The sequence below is a fragment of the Rhopalosiphum padi genome, chromosome 4, assembly GCF_020882245.1.
Source record: "Rhopalosiphum padi isolate XX-2018 chromosome 4, ASM2088224v1, whole genome shotgun sequence".
In the NCBI taxonomy this organism is placed as follows: Eukaryota; Metazoa; Arthropoda; class Insecta; order Hemiptera; family Aphididae; genus Rhopalosiphum; species Rhopalosiphum padi.
Genome location: NC_083600.1, coordinates 21,230,617 through 21,255,155, shown reverse-complemented (window position 1 = coordinate 21,255,155; position 24,539 = coordinate 21,230,617). Strand labels below are relative to the sequence as shown.

The window sequence follows — 24,539 nt, the reverse complement described above, 5'->3', positions numbered from 1 at the left end:
TTATAATCAGTTTTCCCCGAAAATTGAGATTGAAAATAATCAAAATAGTTTATTTATAATACTATTAAACTTTAATAATTGATATTTATAGACGATTTCAGTAATAATTCCACAAATATCTAATAGCATTCCATGTCCATGGTTTTATCGCAGAATAGACTAAAGATAGTATCAACTATTAAAATTATTAGTAAAATACTAAAATATCCCATGTTATTCCACGTGGTGCAAAATTGTTTTCATTTACTGATATATCTACAATATATCGATTCCGACGGTGTGTGTGATTTTAACGTTTGAATTATTTTAATAGTGGTCTGTTGTCACGACTCGCGAGTGTTAGTGTTTTTAGATGTCAATACTTAATAATCGATTTCAAAAATGGGAAGAACGAAATCTAACCCAGTTGGTCAAATGTTCTTTCAATATAACATAAATACAAATGAAAGTACCTGTCAAGTTCCAAATTGTAAGAACCCCGTGAGAACATGCAACCATTCTGGAAATTTGGAAAATCATATAAAATATTTTCATAAAGAGCAGTATGATATTCTTTTAAAAAAAAAGAAAAAAATAACTTCATATCCAACAGAAGATTGTTCAACAAATAAGGTTAGTATATTTTATATTTTGTATTATACTATTATAGCCTGTAAGTACTATTGTCTTACGACATAGCCCACCTGTAAATTGTAATTATTAAATTTTTTTTTTCAATTTAATTAGTGTTTAGAGTGTTTAGACATTACATATTAACAGTTCCAATATCAAAAAAATATTTTGTTCACTTATTGTTATACCAATAGTAAATTTGTAACAAAACAGTAAAACACATTAATAGCTGAATCTGAATCAGTTGCTCACTTATTCTGTTAATGATGCTTAATATAATGTTATTATGTTATGAACATTTTGGAAGTAACTTGTTAGTAAAAAGCAACTCTTAAAATTAACTACCTACCTAATTAATAAAGGTATTTTTTAATACAAAATCATATTTAAAAAATACTCAATTGATATAAATTATAAATGGTCATTCTTTTAAATTATAATATTATGTAAACATCAAATAAATTAATTAAAAACAGATTATGTTATTTTACAGAGACAAAAGATAGAAAAAACTGGGCCTTTAGATGAAATGATTATCATATCTAAAAAAACATTAAAAAATGTTAATTTAGACAAGAAAACAGTAGTAGATGCTTGTGTGCAATTGGTTACTACCAATGGTCTACCATTTCAATTATTAGATGATTCTGGGTTTAGAATGATCATGAATCCAATATTTAATGCTATTGGTGATGGTAAGTTAACAAATTCAGTTGTATTCTAAATCAATGATACCTATTTTATTGTTAATTTTGTTTTTAAATAAGCTTAACATTTTTGAATTATTAAGTGTGCATATGATAAATTTTGTTATACAAATAGCTATGTATAATATAATAATATATGCAACAGTGAAATAAATAAAATATCTTTGAATATAATCAAAAGTCAAAACAACTTTTAGGCTAATCAATTTTAATTTAACTTACAATTGTATATGTTAATTTATAAAATTTAAATTAATTTTTATACATATATTTACATATATTTAATTTTTTAACATTTCACATCCTGAATTTTTCCAGCCTTGATTATTATTTTAATTAATAGTCTACCTATCATTTATTAAATTAAATTATTGCAATAGTATATCATAGCAATACCTATTGTAAAATAAAAAAAAAATTATAAGAATTTGTTTTTATATACCATTTATCATTAATAAGTTTCACAATGAACTCTCATAATATAAAAAAACATATTAATGAACTCGCAGAAAGTATTATACAAAATATTAAAGCAGATATTGATAAAAAATGAATTTCTGTAAAAGTTGATTGCGTAACCAGATTGAATAAATCAATAATAGGTCTAAATATTCAATATTTTAAGGATGAGAAATTAAATATCAAAACGATTGGAATGACAGAACTTTTTAACCGTCATACATCAGATTATTTAAAACAAGTAGTAAGTCAAATATTTATAAATTTATTTGATTATTTCAGCATATAAATTGGTTTATTTAAAATTTGAAAAGAACAATAATAATATTATTAGTATAGTGGCGTCAATTCATTTTATAAACTAACCATCAAAGTTCACTTATTAGCTATTTGTCTATTTTTTTTTAGTTTATAAATATTTTGAGAAAGTTTAATATTGACAACCGCCAATTTTTTTCCATTACTTGTGATAATGGTACTAATATTGTAAAAATTGTACGTATTCTTAATGATACAGATGAGGTAAATGAAGGTGGCAGTGATGGGTCTGACTTGGATGAAGTAGAAGATCCTATCTCAGGAGGTATAATAATTTCAATTATTAATACTATTGTACAGTAATAGTAATATCATTATTTTACATGTCCAATTAAATTGTTTTTATTTCTAACAACATTACAATGTGTAAGCTGTGAGGTGAATACGTGAGACCTCATAAAGTAGGATGAAAATATTATTCTCATCTTAGATTTTTTTGTTTTGTTACACGGCGTAATGAATAGTCAATAGAGGTACATCACTGCAGTGTGGTAGGCCATTAAACAATGTCCCGTTAGTTGTTACTATTATAATTTATACTATAATACTAAAGTAATAAGTCTAATATTATCAATCAATGATGGTACCCATGGTATCCATGATATTTATTAATTTTTTTTATATTTATATTTTACCCTTTTTTGGTTTAAAATTTTAAAAAATTTAGGCTTTTACTGATCATTTTCAGGTAAAATCTTTGAATTCGATTTTATTAAATTTGACGAAGCCATGATTTAATTTTACCGAAATTGTGATCATGGTAATTATTCCTAATAAACTAATTGAAATCAATTATTAGAAACCAAATTCGAACAAACCTCATTAAAACGTGTTTTATTAATATTGTAACTAAACATAAGCGATAAACTTAAACTATTAATAATACGTAGAATGTTTAATTTTTTTAATTTAAATTGAAAACTGATTTACTCGTCTTTTGATATTCACAATAAGATAACAATTGAAATGCTGAACTTAATCATTAATTACATTTTATAACTATAGTGTTTAGGTAAATGTATATCTCCTTCAATATTTCTTATGTAATTGCAATTTTAAATATCAATATAAAAATAAAAGGTTTATTGTTTGAATCATAAAAAAATCAAACGAACAAATTAATTCAAGAACTGACTTAAATCCATCATTTAAAAAAAAACATGATTACTGTATACAAATAATAAGTGTACTATTTGGAATACGAGACGATATCTGAATTAAATCTATTTTTTACAATAACAGGACCACGTGGAATTTTGAATAAATTGATCGATTAGCAAATGCAACAGAGTCAAAAAAAACGGAGATTGAAATTTTTAATTGCTCGTTAACTATAAATAGTAATGTTGCATTGTGTAAACAATAATAATCAAGTATAATAATAAGCATTACCTAACAATTCGGTCATCACCTTTAGAGATTTTTCTTGTTTTGTAGATTTTTGTTTTTAAAACAAAAAAAAATTGACATCAGGGTTTCATACTATTTATAATATGTTTATGAACACTTCAGGTTTTATCCGTTCTTATCGTGAAGCCTAAGCATTTAAACTCTGAAACTCTGATTCGACAATATTTATCACAAACGAAAGGGGTTGATACGTGTGTAGGAATATTTATTTCTTTTTCTACTATTACCAGGTTTAGTTAGTCCATGCATTACATTATCGCCCGTAAAAATGTTATTGATGTCTGTCTGTCCGATTTCCGTTAGGTAATTTGAGAACTAATTTCATTGTAAAAATAAATCGCAGAACTAATTATATCATATTGTAGATATCGAGTGTGTATCTCGTCATTGAGTTACTCAATGTAATGAAAGTCAATGAATTTGAAATCAATCATTTATCAATTTATCAATTCATCAATTATTTATAATTACATTAGAAAAACGGAAACGGTCTGTCACCATGTGCTTCTAACGATATTTTTTTTATAATTTTATGTTAATATTAGTTTTTTTTCATCAGTAATATGGTAAATTGAACTCTATAAAATTATAATTTTTCACAAAAACAAGTCGCATTATGTATACTCTTAACATAATAACTTTAATTATTCATAAAAAATGTATATTGTTTTTAGATGAACTTTTTTTAAATTTCTATTTATAAAAATTATGAGAAATCTTATACTAAATAGATTAACTTTAAGGATTAAAACAAACATTTTACCTAAAAAATAATTTACGAAATATCGTGGTTTTAATGAATTCGTGATGGTACAAATAAAAACAAAAAATTGACTGTGTTTTATTTTATTTTTTTATATCTGTAAGAACAACTAATGAGATATTGTATATTTAAAGTTCAAACTTTTTTTACCGAAAAACAAAATGTATTTGTATCATACATACATTAAAAAAAAATCGTGTGATCTTATTAGGATAGGCAACTAAATCTACACCAAGCGTCTACAGAGTACGCCTAATAAAAATATGTTATCACACTAACATTATTCAATGTTCAACGTGACACTACATTCTTCAATTTGATTATAATTGTCCTTTTCATGACACATGACCACATGAAAAACGTAATCAAAATATATTATTTGTTGTAAACGTTAACCATAATCCATAATTTTCGGAGCCCATTAAAATAGTAGTTCTACAAGTGTGGGGCCCCAATATAAATTTTAAAGTCAATTTAGGTTTATAGAATATTAGCATAGTATAGACTTAAATTAATTTTTTTATGAGCGTTTGGAATAAACGTTATTTAAGTTAAGAATACAATTTATAATATATATATATATATATATATATATATACGCAAGAGGTTCCTGGTGTCATATCAAGAGGTATTGAGTGTCATACAAAAACGCATGATTGGAAGACTTGGTGTTAGATGATTTGGCCGTAACTACCTCAAACGGAAATTCCATAAGACCCGGTCAATCAAAGTATTAAAGAACACGATCGGAAATCATCCAACTTAATTCTAGACACAAACTCTCAGATCGTGGCTACGGGGCTCATTTATATATTTTGTGCGGCCATAAATCGTTATTTTTATTCAAATACTTACGCATATAATATTATTTATAATTTTACTTCTATCCTCCGACCCATAATAGCAATGATTATTTTTTGATTTATTGCATTGAAGTAATATTCAATTTTTTTTTCGGTAAAAAAGCGTAAATTCAATATACCTACAACTCCTCTTAAATTATTTTTACGTCAATAATAAAACAATATCGAAAATGTCTAGTCCCTATTTATTATTTATTATTTATTATTATTTATTACATTTTTACAAATTTATCAAAATCACGAACTTGTAAACTATTTATAGGTAAAAATTTATAATTTTTATTTTAATGCTTTAGTTTGTTTTAAAATATATAAAAATAATAAATTCTCATAATAGGTTTTTATTTTAGAAACTCTTTTTAAAGCAACACAATTTATTTTTGAGAAATTTAAATTAAAATGTTGACAACATTGAATATTTGAACATTTAATAACGATTTATGTATATTGTATACATGGTTTTCGACGTTTTCGTTATATGTTTTAATTAATATTACTTCAATGATAAAATAAATTACTATTAGTAATATAAATAAATAATAAAATATACTTAGTATAGTAATATATTATATAGGCTCACGGACCATCTTATTTATCATAATATTCAATAATTTATTACTGCTTATTGTATTTAAATTTTTCACATCAATTACGGTGACCTACTCAATTTACGACGAGGTACACTAGATAATCAGCGCCTATAGAAAAATAAAAAAAAAGAGTGGGTGTTTGAACCACGGGGTTATAAAAATTACAAAATGGCTAATCTCGGTCAGTAGCACGACGCTCCTATAAATCGATACGGCTATCGCTGGACACGGACCAGCAGCTATTACATTAAAGTATCTGCATAATGAACATTCAATGAGCAACGAGCCAACGACTATATAGTATAGTGTATATCGGGGGCGGAGATCTATATGTTTCTAATCCAAACGAACCATAATATGTTGTTTTTACTGAGTAACCGCATAATTGGTTGATTAAAGAATAAAAGTGAATTCGATTACGTGTTTATCTCCTATTTGATGAGAACTTTGTGTACAAATACCTGAAAATCTTAACACTGTTATATAATATGAAAATTCCAAATACATTTAAATCGTTCAAAAAAATTACTCAAAACATTATATTATAAAATTAATGTATAGGCAATAATTAAAAATATTTCAATTCTTTGAGCAAGTAGATTTTCCCGTGTATAAACCTTTATATATAAATATATAATATATGTTATATTAATGTTATGGCCTTGACACATCTATCGAATTCTCAGCTTTTATTTATTCTTAATTTAATATGTTAACTTATTTTATATTTTTATATTTCGATATTGAAATACGAAAAATTACTAGAAAGTATTATTGAAAGTAAATCTTTGAGTATAAAACTGAATAATATCTTAGTTCGTCTGATCGGAAATTATCTGTCAACAAATATTTTACATTTCCATGACATTATACTGTAGACGTCATGAAAAATAATATAGAAAAAAATACAGTTTAGAAATTGTCACTATAATTATTACTTTGACACCTTCAATAATCCTGATTGCATAATTGCAATATGATATGATATATTATATAATTAATATATCACATTTATAACAACGTTTTGGGCGCATCTCGTAACTCGCAATTGTATATCGTGTATATTATTATAATACTGTACTTATCTCGAAAATATTTTTTAAAATAAAAATAAATTATGTAACAATATATAATAGTAACATAATCGTTGAATGATATATACGATATATACACAAACAGATTATATACATATTTTATACCTCATATTATTATATTATACATATTTGACGTGACTGATAGCATAAACATAGGAACGTCTGTGGGATGTCATGTGTATAATAACATTAATAACACTGCTAATAATGATTATTTCGAAATAATATTATAATGACAGAAAACCATATACCTGCGTACCTATTTAATGTGTAATTCATTTTGAACATGTAATAAATCAAGTTATCCACACTAGACAGTAGATCGTCTTACTATTTAGCAGTCGGATGAATAATACATGCATAAATTTAAACAGAACTATCTCCAAAACATATTGATCTCACTTTCTGAATTACACTTACCGATGTATAATCCATACTTAGCAAAATATTAAAAGTCATACATCATTATATACACTCAACACATACATTATACACAGATTAGATTTAATTATTTTGAAATAAGTGAAATTTAGTTTAAATAAAGTAAACCTTTCAAGTTTAATACCTCGCTATAGTCATTGTCTTTCTGAAAACCTTAAAAAGTGAGCATGAAGATATTTTTAAAAGAAAGGAATGTTTAGATATTATAAAAATTGATTAATGTATCGCTATATTGTCATTTTCTTGGTAAAATAATTTATTGTAAAAACCGATTTTATTTCATAATTTTAAGTCGTGTAACAACACAACATTTTTGAGAAAAAAAACGTTATTTTTAAAAAATTTTGTCGATGTTACTTTTTAATATATTTATTTTGTTTAGTTCTTAAATGACAATAACATAATATATTATTCGATATTAAACTTTTATGGGTACACCGACATTTTTACAAAATTAAAAATGTTAATTGTATTAAAACAAAAAAAAAACTTAAGATTTATAACGATAAAACATTATGCAAACACAATTTTTTATGACTTAATAAACGTATAATATTTAACTGTTAAATATTGTTAAATACATTAAACGTATGTTACGAGAAAATTACTGTAAAATAATATAATGATAAACGAATCTCCTTGTGTGATATAATAGTATGTACTATCGTATAAATGTGTGTGAAATATTGTAATAACACAATGTAATTTATAGATATGATATAATATTAGTTATTGAAGTATAATTGCATACTCTATATTATTATTTTATAAACAAATTATGTCGAAATTTCCTTCGGAAAACCTGCCGGAATTTCTGCGAGTGAAAACCGAGCGGCGGGAAATGCCTTATAAAAACGTTTCACGATCGCCACCACTGTTATTTTCATTCGCACGTGTTCGCAATAACATACTGATGATACTGATATAGACAGGCATATATTAGTTTTCCGAAGTGCATCAATAAACGCGACATTATATTATAATATTGCAGTTTTACGTCATTCACATAGACCTCGCGGTGTAATATCGTTTGTTCATACCTAACTATTATTATTATTATTATTATTATTTGTTTTAAAGTGTATTTGTTCGCTTATTCGTACTCGGAAATGGTCAACAAGAGCGTGAGTATTCGGGGTTTAATTAGTTAATTAGTTTTTGTTAAAAAACGACACTAATAAAAATTAAATATAAAGTCTGGGCATCCAAACAATTTTCGCATTATATTTTCTAAATGCTTTGGGAATCGGGGCGGATTCACGAGCTTCTTATACATTTTTGTCAGACTTCATTAGTTTATCCAACAACAAAACCACAGTCAATTTTTAAATAAACTTTTTTCGCAATTCATATCGAAATCTGTTATAGCTAATAATATACGTTGTTAATATAGGTGCTGTAATAATGTATAATCGAAATTCGATAACAAAAAAAGCAGTATTTTTTAACGCAATTGGCTAGTACATACATACGTAATAAGTTATTCTCAGAAAATATCGAGTATTATAGATCATTGAATAAGTACTTGAGAATTGAGGTATTTCACTAGGTAAAATTTAATGAACTTGTTTTTTAATGAATTTCCCCACGAGAGCAGCAAATCCAATTAAAAACGATTATTATTATTTAAATTTAGTAGGAAATAACACTTGATAAAATTAGTAAGTGCGTGAAAAACTGTAGTTAAATTTAATAAACATATATTTAAAAAAAATTGTATAAAGCTATATCTGTATGTACTTAATTGTTGTAACGGTGTACTTTGTAATTACTATATTAATAATACTATGTAGCCTAATGGAATTTAATTTTTATTTAGTCTTTTAACATTTTAATAATGCGTATAATAAATGACTACGGTTATTATTCATTGAAATTTAAAAAATGTAATAAAATAGGTATTAATAAATAGTTCTTAATTCGTTGTTTTGCTATAATGCTGATACAGGTATTATAAATGTATAAATGTCTTCAATCTTATTAATATATATAAAAACTACTATTAAAAATAGCACGAGCATAATTAAATCACACATTTTCGTTTATAGATATTTTAATGTCGATTAATAAAATTATTAATAGAGTAATAATAGAGTAATATGAACTCATGTAGAACGTTAATATTTTTCTATTACACCGATAAAATTGAATCACTCGTGACAAGATTTCCCTTTTTCAAAATCAATATTTCAAATTACTTATTATATCAAATTCTTTAATTGTTTTTCTTAAATTTATATACCTATTTTGATATAATACAACTGTTTACTATATTTATATAAGTTAATTTCACGCTTATTTTGATTGTAGATCATGTATTTATATAATATTATCAAAAGAGAATCTTAAGTATTGGAAATTATATATTCTATAATTGCAGTAATAATATAAAATTTAAAATGTAACTATATTGAAGATAAAACTAAACTTACTTCAATATTCTTTCAAAAATGCGTTTCAGTTGATAAATATTTAAAATTTATTTGAAACATTTTGAAGGACAGTAAACACTTGCATTAGGTACTAATATAGCAATTATTTATTAGTAATTGGTAACTTTTGATTAATAATTATATAAGTTATATGTTTGCGAAAAACCTACTCTCATCTTAAGAGACACAAATAACCGTGTTCATTACATTTTAATGAAATATCCATCAGGCATTCTATAACATGGTAGAATTTTAAGTAATTTCTTTTTGTACCTTCTGCACAACGTATAGTTACAATGATATCGCGATATTTAAGGTACATACACTACGTGAGTGATCGACAACAAAAAATTATAACAGACGTGGCTACTCTAAAAAAAAAAAACATACACATAAATAGATTACCATCCAATTATTCTAATAACTTACATTTCAATATTTTCAAAATATTATAGTTGCATATAATATAGTGGTTTTACCACTGAACTCCAATGTGGCAGTGCTGTGGTTATCCTTTCATAATAGAAACGTAATTTTGAAAATAAGAAAATGATATGCAAGTCTTTCGTGGAATAACGATAGTAGTATAATATTGTATACCATAATATAATTGCCATTCCATAGTTACATAGGAATTACGATCATAATGCCGTAAGAAAACAGTAGGTACCTATATTGACAACTGTAAATTTAATTATGCGTTATGCTTATAGCAAAAATAACTTTTTGACTTATGATGCACAGAATTTAATTAAAATTATAGTTGCTAACAAATAAATAGTTACTTACACAAAATGTTCACGTGATATTATTTTAACTTTTAAACACGTTGAACCTACGAAATAATTAACCATAAGTGTTTGATTATGTTATTCGACGATATTTTGATTCTATCTAAAATACCATAAACAATAAAGTAACTTTTATAGTTTTAGGTAGTCACGTATTTGTATAGTGTGTTTACAGTATTTTAACCACAACCTAAAAGGTTTACTCCCATTTCGTCGAATTTATTTTTCGAGTACATAATATAACTTGTAAGTTGCAAATTACAAACTAATTAATTATATTAATGTATTATCAATATATTTCCAATTGCATACGCTAGTATTAAAAACCTTTTATAGTCATAAATAAAAAAAAATCGATAATTGTGTAGTAAAAAATAATCATAGAAAATAAAATGTTTTTTTGAACTAGTTAAAATGATTTGTTGTGTTTAATTAAATAACTATCATTGTCCAAAATAATCAATCCATTTCATCTATGGAGGGTCGCTTGTCACTCTTTCCTTAAGACAGCAAATTCTTTGTTCGAGCTTAGTGTATTTATTGCAATTTTTTTTTAAACTTGTTTTCCACATTGAAGAATTTTAATGTTATCCTCAATTTTCAGAATTCAGATAGTATAGTATTAAAATTTTAGATCGTTTCAAATAATAAATATTTCACTGTGTCTACTTATCACTTTATAAATTACAAAAATTATAATTATGTTTTAATACAAATATAATTTGAAAATTATGCAGCGAAACGGGACGACCCCCTAAAATACTTTTAAAGACCTTTTCATAGAATCGTGATCCTTGCTATAATTATATGTTAAAAATGTAATACATTGAAATTTAAAACATTCCAGTGTTACACGACGTATTCTAAATTTATAAAACACTATATTTAATGATATAAAATTTAAAAAATATTATATCAGATGACTAATTTATAATGAAATTTTATATAACTGTGAACAATAAAAAATTAAAAATTTTCTACAAGAATTATATTTTATACGTTTTTATCATTGTATTTTTTTTTTTAAATATTTTTACTTTTTTTACACATAACATTCATTTTTAGTTTCATACTTCTAAGCAGAAAATTATTCAAAGTTTTTTGATAAGTGTTAATTAGATTTTGGACGAGTAGTTTTGAATATTTAAAGTTTTGATAAGCAGAGTAGAGTTGTACATACAGGGGTACCCTTAAAACTTTGGTCCACTATATAGTATATTCACTCATCTAAACTTTAAATATCTATAAATCATAAGCTAGGTACTCGTCCAGAATATGATTTAAACATACAAAAGTACTCAGAATAATCCTTAGCATCGGCATATGAAATTAAAAATATGTTATCTTTACAAAAATTAAATAACTTAAAAATATATAACAATATAAAAATAGTAAAACAATATTTTTTTAGTAAATATTTGTTTTTATTACTAAAAACTATATAAAAAAAATCAAATGGTTTATGATAAAAATTCACCTTACATTGTATTGTTGAACATATAATAAGTAACAATATTATTATATCAAGTAGGATACGAGATTTACAATTGTGCAGGCTGACATGACCATAATATTGTATAACTATAATATTAATTATAAGATAACTAAAAATATTATGTACCCTAAAAGTCCCTGACCGAAATGTTGTCCTTGTTACTCGCTATTGAAATTTTTAATAACAATAATTACTATTGTTTTTCATGAGATATATTAAGATATTAAACATGAATTCGTATATTAATCTTTCTATTTTGTTGTTTTATTATTTTTTTTAATCATCATGAATATACGAAAACTGTATAAATGATTCTAATTTTTGACGAAGATAATGGAAAATCATGCTAACCAGTAACCCCACTCCCCACCAAGCGCCAAGCTACCCCTCAAAATATTAAAATTAAAATCCTGGCTACATGCCTACAGGTTATATATGTATACATGTAACGTTCTTCATGGTCTAACGTGATACGCTCGGAGCATAAAATATTTGTTTTCGTTAGTTCACCTATACCTAGTTATAATATTGGTACCTACAGCGAATGTACGTGAATAGAAAAAATATTAGATAATAATAGGTACAATTTAAAAAAACAAAATTATTGATTCGCGATGTGTCGTTACATCTCGTTTGCATTGTTGTGCATTGTTGTGAAACGGATTACATTTTATTTATTTCCCTTTATATACTGCACATATTATTATGTACTGTGTTTAATATAATATATAAATTATCATACCAATCAAATATGTCTACAAATATTGGTTATCTAACACCACAGATTTCCTCTATTGGGATACCGGAATCGATTTTCCATATATGTATTATTATGTTTCACATTATTTATACTAAATCTAATTCATTTTATTACCACTGTAGAGCATATAAACGTTATTAAATTATTTCCTATACCCACACAAAACAAAGCAGATTTCACAATGGTACAACGTAACGTTTTTGAACGAAAATTGTAGCATCGTATTGACGAACAAACGGAAAATCGGTTCTATACAAATAATAAACATTTAACTTCACTCACACAAATAATTTAAGTTATGTAATACATTCACTGTAATCATCTGTTTCAGGTTCTCGGTATAATTTCACTGCTCGCTGTTCTAGTCGTTTCCTTAACATCAGCGCATACTATACAGTAAGAAAATATAATTTTGCTTAATTACAATTTTAGTTTTAAAGATTAAATGTTATGTACCTACTGTTGGGTCTTGGTTTCGTCTTTCAAACTTTGAATATTATGTATGATATAATATCGTTGTATTCTCAAATCACGTAAAAATAATTATAATTACCTAAAGGTACTAGAATTTAATTTCGCAACGGAATATGTGTGTATACAGTAGACACTTAGGTAATTTAATATTATGTTATATTTTTTAACTATAATGGTTGTTATTTATTATTTTTTATGTCAAACAATCGTTGAACATACTCTATATTATTTTTTTTCTCGTAAAGTAATTAGGCATCTAATTACTCGATCACGTAAAACGACTTTCAACTCGTTATAATGAAATTGAAAGATAATTATAATGCGACAAAAATTAATTGTATAATGTTACGAACAGGCTCAAAAAATGAGCATTTTTATATATATATATATACATTTCTATATTATTACACTTACAGTAAAAAAAAAAAAAACGTAAGTACGCATTCCGTATTTTGCATTATATTGAACTAAAGTGCATTGATTGGTCACACGTTAGTTGTGTGTATTACGACGTTGTTTTCTAATGGTGTATCCTTTACACGATGATTAATTTGATTCGAAAATATACGCTTGTGACAAAATATGTCTTACGACAAATAGATCCGCAAACTATTCACATGACACTCCAGAGGTGTCAAAATGTTCATTTAGCGAAATTTCCTTTACAAGAAAATTAGCCATGTTATTATTTACCGTAATATATTGTATTTAGACTCAATCGGAGTATAATAGTATATAATATATAGTTGGATCAAATTTATTTTCGTTGCGGTATTGAATGTGATCGATATTCATGAAAACGTCCATTATAAATTTTTCTTACCTATAAGTAATTTTTTACTGTTTTTCGTAAAAACTTTAAAAATAACGTTTTAAGTTTTAATATGTACAACAGACAATTAAATCATATTTCCGAAATTTTAAAAACATCCAAGTGACTAAATATTATAAACATTTTTAAGTCAAGTTGAGTTCCGTTTTGTATTAATCAAAAGAAAATTTATTTAATTCGATTGTATTTATTTATATAAAACAAAATATTTATTAAAATTTAAAGATTTACCTATATGAGATAGATATGACTCAACGAAGTGTCTCTTACCGCTATTACAAATATTACGTATTGATGGTAATTTTAATCACCTGTGTGTATTATACAATAACTGGACAATTCACTGGTCCCAGTCTTATAATATACTTATAATATGTATCGTATTATAAAAACTCTACTATCCCATTATTAAATAATGAAAACATTGCCCTACAGTGGTTTCAAGTAATTAAACTTTAGTTATTGCCTATTGGGTGGGTATAATAAAGTTTGTGATCGTTATGATAGTCAATATACAAAAAGAATATGCAACAACGAGAAATAAATACCATTTGTAATTCCATCATCATATAAACAATATTATTAATTTTTTTATTGCATATTATTCTGCATAATATATATATATATATATATGTTTATGTCTCAAATAAAACCTTAAAATACAAATCTTATAATGAAAATGGTATACGAACATTTGTATTTATATACATTATATCTAGTATAAACCACTCTAAAATCTAAATATCATCGTATACAGTTTTGAATTTGTATTGCTAAATTTTCAAAAAAGATGCCTTTCAAAATGGTATTATTAACAAAAAAATTTCAATTTCTATCTAATAAATTGATTAAAAAAAATTTTTATTTTTATTTTTTTAAGCCCACGTGCATGATTTGTTATTTACAAAAACTAGTTTTAATTTTTAATTTAATTTTATAAAATATTGATATATACTTATACTCTTAAATTTTAACCGAAAATCGATGTTTAATTTTAAGATTTATCAAAAACACATTCAATATTTTTACATACTTTAAGAACATACCTATAAGGTAAAAATTTTAAATGTAATAAATATTATTTTAAGTTTTTTTTGTTTTTTTTTTTGTTCAAACAAATTCAAATTAAATAGATCATTATATTTTATTTTAATGCTGTATAGTTTATTGTATTTTTATATTTTCAGTTGACGTGTTTTGTTTAATATTATTACCTAATTATGAAGCTCTTTGCCTACTGATGACCAAAAATATCCTTTTATATAAAATTATTTTTTTCATTATTGTACTATACACAACCATCTATATATGCATGTAATATCAAGATTTGTTTTACACTATTTCTTTCTTTTTTTTTTTTGTTAAACATATAACTTATTTTTGTAGTACCAATTGTATTTTATAACAAGAATTTATACTTTATAGTAAACAATTTTTAAGTTAAAAAAATTTATTTTTTATTTTTTTATTTTGAATAAATAAATTAAAGTTTTAATATATTTATATTATTTGTATTTTTGTATTATTAATATGGTATTTTAAAATTTTGTTTTCAGTGAAAAACATGTCATTCACGTTCCTCTATTGGTACACTACGTCCATCATCATCATCGAAAAATTATAAAACCACCCAGACATAAAATTAAAAAAGTACAAACCAAAAAATTTGTACATCGATATCATACCTACTGGTATTGAAAATTGAATAACATATATTGTATGATTAAAAAAAATACCCATTATTTGACTAAAATTAAATATGATTGTATTTAACTATTTTTATTGATAAACTAAGTATATGCACGTATAATACATAATGCACAAAATATTATAATGTATGCATGCATTTATATCTAACCTTAGAATTCATAATTTATATAATTATAGATCATTAAAAGTAGATATATCAAATATAATATTATTATGCTTAACTTTAGATAATGATTGTTGTTTTAGTATACGTATAAATTAACTATATTTAAAAATTTAACAATTATTTTTATTTATATTAAGTTACAAAATGTATTTATATTTTATAGCCAACAATTTAAGATGGTGTTTTTATATTTTAATAAATTTATATTATATTTAACTACACGAGTACAATAATGTGAACTGATTGAATGATTTAAATTTAATAAATTGCAATTTTATGTATTTTTATATATTTACTAATTTAGATACATAAACATTATAAACTATATTTAATTATTATTAGTCAACCAACGTATTATCTTATCAATTCCCTTTCCACAATCCACAACCAATTTTGACTAAACAAATGAAAAAATATTATAATAAAGGTGGATATATATATCCACCATGATTATAATATAACAGATAACGATAAAACGTTCTATAAACGTATCCGAGCAACGAAGCAACTAAATCTATGTTTAATTATATTTTATAATTATAAAACTAAAATTGTGTAATATATAATAACAATAATTCACGCGGCACGCATCAGTAAATTGTATGTAACGGTGATCACAAAACAGAAATTTCTGAAAAGTAAAATATCCTCTGACTAATAATAGCCTTCGAAATGTCGACTGTTCAAGTCAAGTCATCTATTATAATATTAATTGCGTTGTGTTTAAGTATACGTCAGTGCCGCAACTACACCAATTTGGGCCCGTGTGCAAATAAAATTAATCCCCCCCCCTGTCTTGAAAATTAATTTTTCCAAATTTGAAAACATACTTTGGAATTTTGAATTTTTACTCATACAAATATAAACAAAAATAAGGTTAACATAAGGAAAACACATACAGGTATGTATTTACAAATAAATAAATGTAATAATTTGTAACCTTTTTTTATTAATTTTAAATATAAATAATTATCAAGTAACAATTTAATTGAACACACTATACATAAGCATTAACAGCCAATTAAAAAATTGAAAAAAAAAATACATTACTCACTTTAAAAAATTCTTTTTTCTTGCCTTTTTGTTGGCAAAATTGTCAATTATATTTTCTATGTTAATATCATTTGTTTGTTGTCTTTCAATATTAAGCAAAGCTATACTTGAAAGTCTCTCTTGACCGATGGAGTTTCGTAAGTAATTTTTGATAAGTTTAAGCTTTGAAAAGGATCTCTCAACTCATACTATATAGGCCGGTCAAAATACGCGTTCCTTCGCATGACGCGCTTTAATCAATTGCAACCAAACTATTTTTAATTTCGGTTATACGGGCCGCAAAAGAAACGTTAATATACGATAACGTTGTGTTGTACAAGACAAAATCGATCTATTGTTCAATAATTATTAATTATTATTATATTATTATAACAAAATCTTTTTATTTTTTTCTTTCTACATACTTTTCAATTTTTATCATTGGGCCCCCCATTATAGGTTGGGGCCCTGGGCCCGTGTGTTTGACACACGCAACACACCCGGTTATTGCGGCACTGGTATACGTATAGGTTGGTATATAAAATGTAGAGCATAGCTATGAATTATTGGAATTTTTATATAAATTAAATTTCCCGTTTGTATCACATATAAAATAAACATGTTTTTATCTGTATTATAATTAATAATTATACTATGTAATTAAAGGTATAATATTATGTAAACAATATTAACCGTTTGATGACTTAAGTAATAATATTGTTCCTAATCAAAAATTTAAAAAAAATTGAATATTTATCAAATTAATATAATATGACAAAATGTTTTAAATAATAGTTTTTACAACCTTTATTTGTCTATTTTCAATAGATACCTATAATATTATTAAATGATTACCTAATATACCTTATATTATATAATCTTGATGTATTTCTTTTTTTAATATATGTGTCTGTCTCATACTCTCATCACATTTAAATGTTATTAAAAAACCTCAGTATTCCTTTACAGCTATTTTAGAATACTTTTTGGTAGCAAATAATTTAGTTGGTACTTTGGGGAGTTATAAGTAAAAAATGCCAGTATTTTACAAAATAATTGGGAAAATCTAATATGAAATAACGAGAATACCTATAATATGCAATATCAGTTTTCGGAGAAATCGATTTTTATAATATGATTATAATTTTAAAATAAACATGCTTAAAGGCTGAATTTTTATCAAATATTTATGATAGAAATTTTAGACATAATGTAACTTTTAAAATGTTTGACTCTTTTGTTTTTTTACAATATTAATTTTTTTTAATTTTTAATTTTTAAATACATTTTTTTAGAATATTTAATAAAAATTTAGGTTACATAATATAAATTCGAAACAAAATACCACACAATATTATTATTTTTATAGCAATTTAAAAATATTGGAAATACATAAACATAAACATAAGCACAATTTTTTATAAGCGTTTTAAGAATTTTCAATTCTAATAACTACAGCTTGAACATATTATACAAGGTCTCTCATATACGATTTATTTTCAGAAAACTAAAAATTTAATGATAATATATAACTAATCATACGATTTGTTTTTGACAAAAACTAATTCAACTTACCATATAAGATATAACTAATAGAAAAAAATACATCACCACTCATAATCATTTATCATAATATGCAATAATTTAACATTGGATTCAAATTTATCAAATTCATTAAAGTAACCCTCACATTGACTAGATACACTCATCACTTTATTTACAGCAAAGTGATTTTCCTAGTTTTTTCTAAGTTATTTTTCTATAAATAAAGTTGATAAAAATATTTCCTACTTTCCTAGTCAATTATAGCCTTATAGGTATATTAAAGATTCTATACATGGTCCCTTATAAGTTTTAAGAAAGAATTATAATTATTTAAAAATATCAAAAGCATATTAGAACAATTTTTTACAGCCATTTCAAATTCACATTTTTATAAAATTGGTACATATTAAATTTTTTTTGAAAAATCCAACAATCTGTACATTTTTTGTTTAATAAACCAAAAAGATAGATTATTTAATGGACACTGGACAGACATATGGTTTGACTGAAGAGACCATTAAAAAATGGAATTTCCGCTCAAGATATAAATTATAATTTATTAAATAATAACAATAATATATTTAAACGTGTGTTGGTTTCTTTTTCACTACATCTACTCGTAATAGATACCGCAACCGGCCTACCGCGAACCATCCATCAACAGACAACTCCGCCGTGATAGCATCGTATTATTGTATAACGTTACGATGATTTTAGAAAAATGTAGCTCAATATACCGTATTAAATACTAATATTACCATAGTAATATAAATTTATTTTGTATTTATTATAAAATATATATTGACTAATATTTGTATTTATTTTGATGCATAGCTATTATTTATCAACATATTATTCAACCATTGCAAAAATATTAGTACTGTTAAAATGTAACTATATATTTACAAAAATAGATGAATTATTATACCATCATTTTTAAAATCAAACTTAATATAAATTATTAGTTATTTATCTTTTTTTAGATATACCTACATAACTATTACTATATTTAAAATTGGCAATAATAACTCATTCATTTCACTTTTCATTTCTAAAAAAACACTACGCTTTTAGTTTTTAAAATTATTTTATTATGACATTCTGTAAGTAAAAATATGTTGGCGAAACTCCAAACATATATCATAGTTCAAAATGTTGTATTCATCAAATATTTCAAAATAAATAATTCATTTGAAATTTTATTTCATATAGATTTCTTATGAGAGTTGTAACACTCGAAACAAGACCATCATAATTTAGTGAAAATGTTACCAACATTACTTTAATATAGTAATTAAACTATGGTCTTTAATAGTTAAATTTAAATAATAATACTGCAATATTATACATTAAAAATATTAAATAAAACATGAGTACATTTACATATATTATTACATCTATTATAGGTACTTAAACTATTTGATATTTAATATTATGACATCAAAGTCCGTTTCCGAAAATGGTACTGCGAGTAATTACTCATTAATTTAATCTCATAAAATAATAGTTAATTAAAAAATTAACAGCACGATATTTAAGTAACCGCTTTAATTTTTTATTAGCAATTTTTACCAATTGATAACACAATCACCATAACAAATATGTGCCAACAAGATGCATATATTATTTTACTGCTAAGTACTTTCACAATATATACAAAATAATATATTGTACAAGTGTACACCAGACCAGTAAATTTGAAAGTTCTAAATTTTATTTTAAGTATTATGTACCTAGCAACAACATTTAATATATATTTTATAACTGTAATATTATGTATTATATCTCCATTAAGACTTACTTAACAAAATAATAACTTAACGCTTTAACTAAAACAGAGCATTCATAATATAATACGTATACCAACCTAAAATAATTTAAATTCGAGATCTCAGATATTAAATATTTAAATGTAACGACAAATTAAAGGCGCGTAGATATTTGATATTTCCCAGTAGAACGCGTTTACAAAGTTAAACGAAGTTCACGGAGTGGTATTGTGTTAAAGTCTTTGTATATCTAACATTTATCATTTTGATGTGTATCTAATTATTTATTAAACGTAATAATAATGTATGACAAGTAATGCAAGACATAATGGGACAAAGATGGACAAAAATAATATAGTGTTTTCTTTTCGATTAGATCGTAAATTTGAAACTAATAGTAGTAATGTAAGATTTTAAATTACTATACATATTTACCATACGAAAATGTAAATAATCATATACACAAATATAATATTTAGTAATATCTAGGCTCTTGATATTATTAATATTCGTTATGTAATTTTAAGAGAGAATGTAGAAAAACTGTAGAAAATAATAATATTTTGCAACATACACGTGAATGAAATCATTTTATTTTTGTAACTAGTTAGGTATTCAAACGTTTACTAAGATTTAAATTACATAAAAAATAATAAAACCTATCTGTTAAGTTATACGATTAAAACGATAAATATTATTCCTTCTTTACTACTTGCGCAAATAATTAATTAGAAGTATTAATGTATTGTATTACATATTGTATACTAATAAATACGATATTAATATTACATCAAAAATAATGTCTCAAAAGTTATTTGTTGTAAATGTTAAAATAACAATACATAGTTTGTAAAAAATCATTCTTTGATCAAACTATTTACATAATGTGTGCCTTCATACATAAGTTAATGGTTATTGTTTATAAAAATCAATATATTTCAATCTTAAATAAAAAAAAGTTTTAAAAGAATAAAAGTTTTATTTTTATAACTGAATTGTTTTCGCTTTACAATGTTGTATTGTATTCTGTAGGCATTTTATTAAAGAAAAAGATTCAAAATCTTTTATCTTGGGGTAGTACCAGTATTGGAAATGTTCATGGTTGGTCGATTATTTTGAAAGCTATCGTAAAAAAAACTACAGAAAGGCTATAAAAAAAAAAACTGAAATGATGTACACAAAAGCAATAAATTATATGCGATTTGTACTGATTAATTTTACGGTAATACGATGATCAGTTTTAAGTTTAATAAATATTTTTTTCCAACTAATTGTAATATACACTTACAACTAAATACACGTATTAATTATTTTCTAATAGTTATAATGATATCATCAGTACAATTTATTTATATAATATTAAAGTTTCGAACAAAAATGCAATCAATAGTTTTTGCCATTGATAAATGTCAATGTTTGTTACATTCATAACTATAATTGTAAGAGTGAACGTCGATTGAAAACCAGTTATCGCAAAAAAAAACTGATAACTAAAGCCATAAATGTTCTTTTTGTAGTGTTTATAGTCAAAGTAGTAGGCGATTGCAATGCTGAAATAGCCCTAAAGCAAATTTGTATAAAATTACTTCACAGCGCAAAGAACTCGGTGATGTCCTATTTTCAGGTCACGGCATTCATATGGCTAAAGGGCCCCGCGGCTAAAACTAAACTCTTCACGAAAATTATTAATAATTAATGGAAACCATATGACCGTATGATCTAGAAGATACAAGAACAAACAACTTTTACCAAAAAAAAACAAATCAAAATCATAATATATAAAGCCATAAAGGTAGATTTGGGTATCAGTTATGTACACAACTGCTCCATAAAACACAAATACATACATCACATATTATTAAATTGTATATTATATTATATATCAATATGGTATCTTGTATAATGAGATGAACAATAAAAAATAATATTTAAACTGCAGATAATTTATAATATGTGTAATATAAACCTTAAAACTATGAAAAAAAAACATGATTGAATTGATTTACAACTAATTAAATGGTATACTGGAAAATATTATTAAATTAATATAATTGATAAATCTTACTAAGTTTCCTAATAATATTTTACAGAACATGTATATAATTACTAAAAATTCTTTATTTAATCATACTACGTATACTAAATATATATTCTAATTTATCAATGAGGGTTCTCATCGTAAATTATATCATAAACCAAAAAATAAGACCTACAAAATTTAAAACAGAAACGTAGTCATCTGAAGTGTGTCATTCTAGTTAATATATTTAAAGAATTATCAATTGAAATTTAATTTAATTGTATTTGTTAAGACATTTAGGTATCTATTTTTCTGTAACAATTTATAAATAGCACTTATATTATAAGCAAAAAATATCATATCAAATTAAATACATATGATTTATACTATAAAATAGCTCATAAGTCATAAGTATAACATCAATATTATTTTGTGAAGCATCTATATAATTCAGTTAAACTTACTACACAGTTTTACCTTACCTGTACCTTCTACCTAGGTTTTTAGCAAATTAATTTATTTTGTTCATGGTATACTTATAAGTTTTATTTATTTTTATTTTTATGTTAAAATTATGCCGCTCCATCGTTTTATAATATATCAATATCATCATTCTTCAGTCTTATGAAACAAAATTGTATTATTATTTTTAATATGAACATGAGTTTTAAATTTATAATTTTTGGTGGTTACCAACCAAGGCTGTAATACCGACTTTATTTTTATTTTTAAGGAGATAGATTGAATTTATTTATTTTCAAATTATAAATAAAATGTATAATTATAATTTATTTGTATGCACATTTTTAAAATGTACAGTTAAATTCATCAAAATATTACTCGGAGAAGTAGTGGGTTCGCCGATTTCCTGGATCCATACCCCAAGTATGGACTAGGTATGAAAAAGAGATCTTGAGACGCAATTCGTTTGCTGCAGCGTCGGTACTAATATACATATATTTCACTACAAGGTACTATTGCAAACATTAGGTTATAATTAACAAGGTGATATAACCTTAATTTAAAAAAAGCTGTATATTTATAACATGTAGAACAAGGTATATTGATCATGCTAACTAAATTAACGATGAAGTCAAGGAAAATCACTTATTTTCAAAACAAAAACTTATCAGCTTTAAGTATAAATGAATATATCATGAAGAACCTTATATTCAATTTTAAAGCTTAATGTTGAAAATTTTAAATTTTAAAGAATTTTGTCAACATTTAAACATTTTAAACTTCAAACGTTTATAAAACTGTTTATGTATATTAAATGATTATAAGAACGACTATTATGTAGAACTTTGTATTACATTTATAAGATTTTTGAACGAACTTGAGGTGTTTGATCAATACTAAAAAAATGCAAATATTTTGTTCTTAAATTGAAACCATCAAGACAAATCTATTTCATCAACATCTAATTTTGCATAGAAATTCCCATTTTTCTTTTATTTATTTATGTTAATACGACATCATGGTCAAAAAACTTGAAATGTAATGCAAGGTTCCCTAATATTTTTATTTACGTAATTTTTATTTATTTTTTTGACATTCAAATGACCATGTCCATTTGTCCATCTTGTAATTATTGATGTTTCAATACAAATTTAGACTTTTACTTTTTAATAACATTAATCAATATGCAATGCTCCATTTTTACTAGCTATGATCAAAAATAATAAACAAATACATGTTATTTAAAAATACTTAATATAAAAAAAATATGAAAATAATTATAATAATTACCTAATCATATATTTAGACACTTAGCAATACAAGTCCAAAATATTGTGTTATACTATTATATGATTATTACAAATTTCATGGTTTTTTAATATTCTACTTTTGATATAATATATTATGTTCATAAGTATTTAATAACTAACATTTCAAAATGCAATTAAATTATTAAATCATCATCTTGGATTATTGGGCAAAATGTAGTCTTTACGTTAATTTTCTATGATTACACTATAAACTAAAAAGGAAATTAATATATTACGTTATAGTACGTTTATATTATATAGTTTAAAATATATAATTAGAGTGAACACACAATAAATAATATATACATCACTGATTTTATAAATTTTCTTTTAGTCACACATTTCAGTTGCATAATATAAAATGCAACAACAACATTATGGCTTTAATTCGTACGTAAAATACACTAAAAACTGGATCGTAATTATTACCCATGATCAATAATTGTACTTTCCGTATATGCAATCGTGTATTCGTGTCTCATGT

General features: G+C 24.1%; 1 protein-coding gene across 2 annotated transcripts; it reads left to right on the top strand.

Moving 5' to 3' along the window:
* Positions 1-357: 357 nt before the first annotated feature.
* Positions 358-15,962, top strand: LOC132929775 (uncharacterized). 2 transcript variants are annotated; one of them, XM_060995334.1, is made up of 4 exons: positions 358-612; positions 1,106-1,307; positions 13,067-13,131; positions 15,598-15,962. In XM_060995334.1, exons 1-4 carry the CDS (start codon positions 382-384, stop codon positions 15,598-15,600), a joined length of 501 nt encoding a protein of 166 aa, XP_060851317.1. In that variant the 5' UTR covers positions 358-381; the 3' UTR covers positions 15,601-15,962. The 2 variants fall into 2 exon arrangements, 1 of the variants encoding a protein (XP_060851317.1); XR_009662153.1 differs by lacking the exons at positions 358-612; positions 1,106-1,307 and adding an exon at positions 8,156-8,381.
* The last annotated feature ends 8,577 nt before the right edge of the window (positions 15,963-24,539 follow it).